This window comes from Orycteropus afer, unplaced genomic scaffold (assembly GCF_000298275.1).
Source record: "Orycteropus afer afer isolate SDZICR_OR568_19922 unplaced genomic scaffold, OryAfe1.0 scaffold00069, whole genome shotgun sequence".
NCBI lineage: Eukaryota > Metazoa > Chordata > Mammalia > Tubulidentata > Orycteropodidae > Orycteropus > Orycteropus afer.
The window spans coordinates 1,288,360-1,291,505 of record NW_006921656.1 but is presented as its reverse complement, the minus strand read 5'-3'; the positions used below and the strand labels follow the sequence as shown (position 1 = coordinate 1,291,505).

The following is a 3,146-nucleotide window of genomic DNA, read 5'->3' as shown; positions in this document are numbered from 1 at the left end:
CAGAGAGCTGTGAGCCTGATCACTGTCCTTTAGATGGGGGCCTCCATAGTCCCTCGCAGCCCCGGCTTCTCCTGCTGCCCCCCACCACACGGCGAGCCCTCTACTCTCCCGTTGCCCTTTCTGCCTTGGCTGCCGGGATGCTCAGAGCACCATCTCCTGGGTGATCCCCTTCTCTTCTCTGGCTGCCTGGTATTGTCAGGATGCCTAGGCTATAGCTACAAGGTCTATACTTCACATTATTTTTGGAAATTGGAGGGAAACACTGTCATTTGCAAGTCACACACCTTGGATCCGAGTGTCAACACCTTGCCCCCGCCTTCCCCTCTGACTTGCCCGAGGCTCTGACAGCTTTTGGGAGCAAAGCCTGGTGATCCGAGCTGGTCGCTGCTGTGCCTGGGACTGCGGCATCTGGCCCCTGGGGTGGGTGGGGGCTACAGCACAGGCAGGAGGGGGGGCACACTTGGCCAACCCTTTAGGGACTCAGGGTCCTGGTCTGTACACAGAACACATTGGCGGTGTCTCTCCGCAGGTTGCTGGGGTGATTGAGATCCCATCGGTCAGGCCCCTGAGTTCAGCCTGCACATGGCAAGAGCTGTGACTGTCCTCTCTCCCCTCCATGTGCTGCTGTCCTGGGCCGGCTTCATCCAGTCCAGGCCCCCTTTGGGCTCAGATTGAGGGCTTTGGAGTCAGAAACATGCGCTTGGAGCCCTGGAGCCTCCTCTTTCCTGCTGCCCCTCTAAGGCGGCGTCTCCATGTCTCAGAAGGAAGTCAAAGATCGGGCTGCCCCCTGCCCCAGCCCAGGACGCAAGATAGCATTTGCCAGACACCTGCTCCCTTGTGCTCTGCCCTCAGCGCCTGCTGCTTGTCACCTTGACCTAGCCCAGGGCTGGCCATCCCACAGCCCCAGGGGCCTTCTGTGCCCTGTGGAGCCAGGGTTAACTGTTATTTCCCTGCTGGGCTCCAGAACCACCTTCTATCTTGCAGGTCCACGGGGCAGTGCGGAAGGCCTGCTGTCCCCCACTGCCTCCCAGCTCCAGAACCACGGTTGCTCAGTTTACAACTTGTGACTGTGGGGGTGTGACATAAGCAATACCCTCCCTGAGCAGAGGGGCGGGGCTTCTGCAGGTAGTTCCCTTTCAACCCGGGCCCAAGTTGAGCCTAGGAGGCGGGTGAAGTGTCTGCTCAACGTCACGGCCTAGCATGGGTTTTCCCAGGGAGGGGAGGCAGCTTCCTGCCCTTGGATGTTCGAGGATCTAGGCTCCCCGTTTGATTCCTGTGCATTGGGAACAGGGGTTGGGGCCGCCCACCCCTCCCTCGCCCCTGGTTCCCCAAGAATGGACTCTGAGGAGAAGCTGGGGATGTTTAATTAATTGCAATTACAATCTTCAAAGGACGCAGAGAGTTGAAAGTTGTTCCTAATTACTATGTTATGATGTCGGCCGGCTCCCCAAATTGATTGTGTTAGAATTTCCGATGGAGGATTAATTGAGTTGCTGCGAGGAGCCACTTATGTCCCTCCCCTTTAGATAAAGCCCGAGTTCAGTGTGAGCCTGAATGACAATGAGGCTGGCAGGGTGGGGACGGTGACAGCTGCTGGATGAAGAACTCAGAGCTGAGGAGGCCAGGGCAAGGGCCTGGGCTGGAGTGAGGGGACAGGGCCAGCATGGGGCAGCCCCCGGGCCAGCAAGGTCCAGTTCTCCGGGCCAGCATGGGGCAGCCCCCCGGGCCAGCACGGTCCTCTGGGCCAGCCACGGGGCGGCCCCCGGGCCAGCACGGTCCTCTGGGCCAGCACGGGGCGGCCCCCGGGCCAGCACGGTCCTCTGGGCCAGCACGGGGCGGCCCCCGGGCCAGCATGGCCCAGCTCAGCAGTGCTGCCTGTCCTCACCTGGGGCATTCCTGTGGACTCCTCCTCCACCCCCTGGCCGTTGGGCAGGGTCTTGCCAGTGAGTTCTGGTACAGTGACATTGGCCATTTCTAGGACTGAGCCTTTCTTGCCCCTGTGAGACCCTTGAGAGGGACCCCTCCTCCCCTCTGCCAGCCGGGGGCCCGGGGGGCATGCAGCATGGTGAGTGAGAACAGCCCCGTGGTAACCTGGCCCCCGAGGTGGTGGGGTTGTTCCTTCCATAGCATAATCTCTGCTGACGGAGGGACACAGGCACGGCGTGGCGTGCAGCCCAGGGCCAGGTGAAAACCAGGGCCTGCTCAGCAGGGTGGGTACCGCGTGACGGTGGTGGCGCAGCGTGAGTCCCGGTGGGCCCTGCTGAGCCCAGCGGGCCCTGCCGCAGAGCTGGGCCGCTTCCGGGTTCTGCCGAAGTGCGTGTGTGCCTTGGGCTGTGTGGGTGGCTTACTCTGTGCCTCTGTTTCCCCATCTGTAAGAGGGAGGCTGGAGGACTGAATGGGGTGGGGAGGACGGTGGCTATGTGTCTTGGACCAGGCGGCGGGTGACTCCCCCTGCCCCTCTGCTGGAGGCACTCCCTGTTCACTTATTCCCGGTTCCTGGCACTGGTACCGGCCAGCAGTCGGGGAGACCTAGGAGTAGCAGGGGGCAGCCAGCAGGAAGGGGGTGGGAGAAGGCGAGGGGAGGGGTCAGCCTGGGGCCCGATGTGGAGGGGAGAAGAAAAGTGAGCCTGGGACCTGGGGGCAGGGGGCAGATGCAGGGCCACCTCTCACGGGACGGGGTGGGACCTGATGGGTGGACATAGGCCACTGACTTGTCCCATGGATGTGTTTGGAGCAGAGACAGACATGACCCTATACATGCTATAGAACATGCCTTCGCAAGGCCGGCACTGGATGGTATTGCCCCAAGGAGACACTACTGGTTCTTGGGGGGCCAGGTGGAAAAGTCATTTTCTTCGTGTGTGTCAAGCACAGCTTCATACAGTGAACACACAGGCGTACAGCTCACCTGTGGCGGTAAGGCTTCCTGGGAGGGGCCAGTTAGGGAAGCCCGTCTAACAAGGCCCCAGGTGGGGGTGACAGCCAAAGCAGGCTGAGAGAGTGACCCACAATGAGTGCTGTGGTTCCTGGGGGTTGAACGTAAGTGGAGGCTGGGAATGGGTGAGGCAGGGAGACCACTGGGGGGGGCTGTTGCAATAACCCAGGTGAGGTGCTGGTGAGCCTACCAGGCAGGGGTGGGGGAGGCG

The 3,146-nt window shown here is 61.5% G+C and overlaps 1 protein-coding gene across 1 annotated transcript in view; it reads right to left on the bottom strand.

Annotated features, from left to right (window-relative positions):
* Positions 1–1,972, bottom strand: part of LOC103196777 (maestro heat-like repeat family member 5) — a 76,964-nt gene extending 74,992 nt beyond the window's left edge. The window contains 1 exon segment of the mRNA XM_007940565.1: positions 1,886–1,972. Within this exon segment, the coding sequence (XP_007938756.1) occupies positions 1,886–1,972 (87 nt within the window).
* Between the last annotated feature and the right edge of the window lie 1,174 nt (positions 1,973–3,146).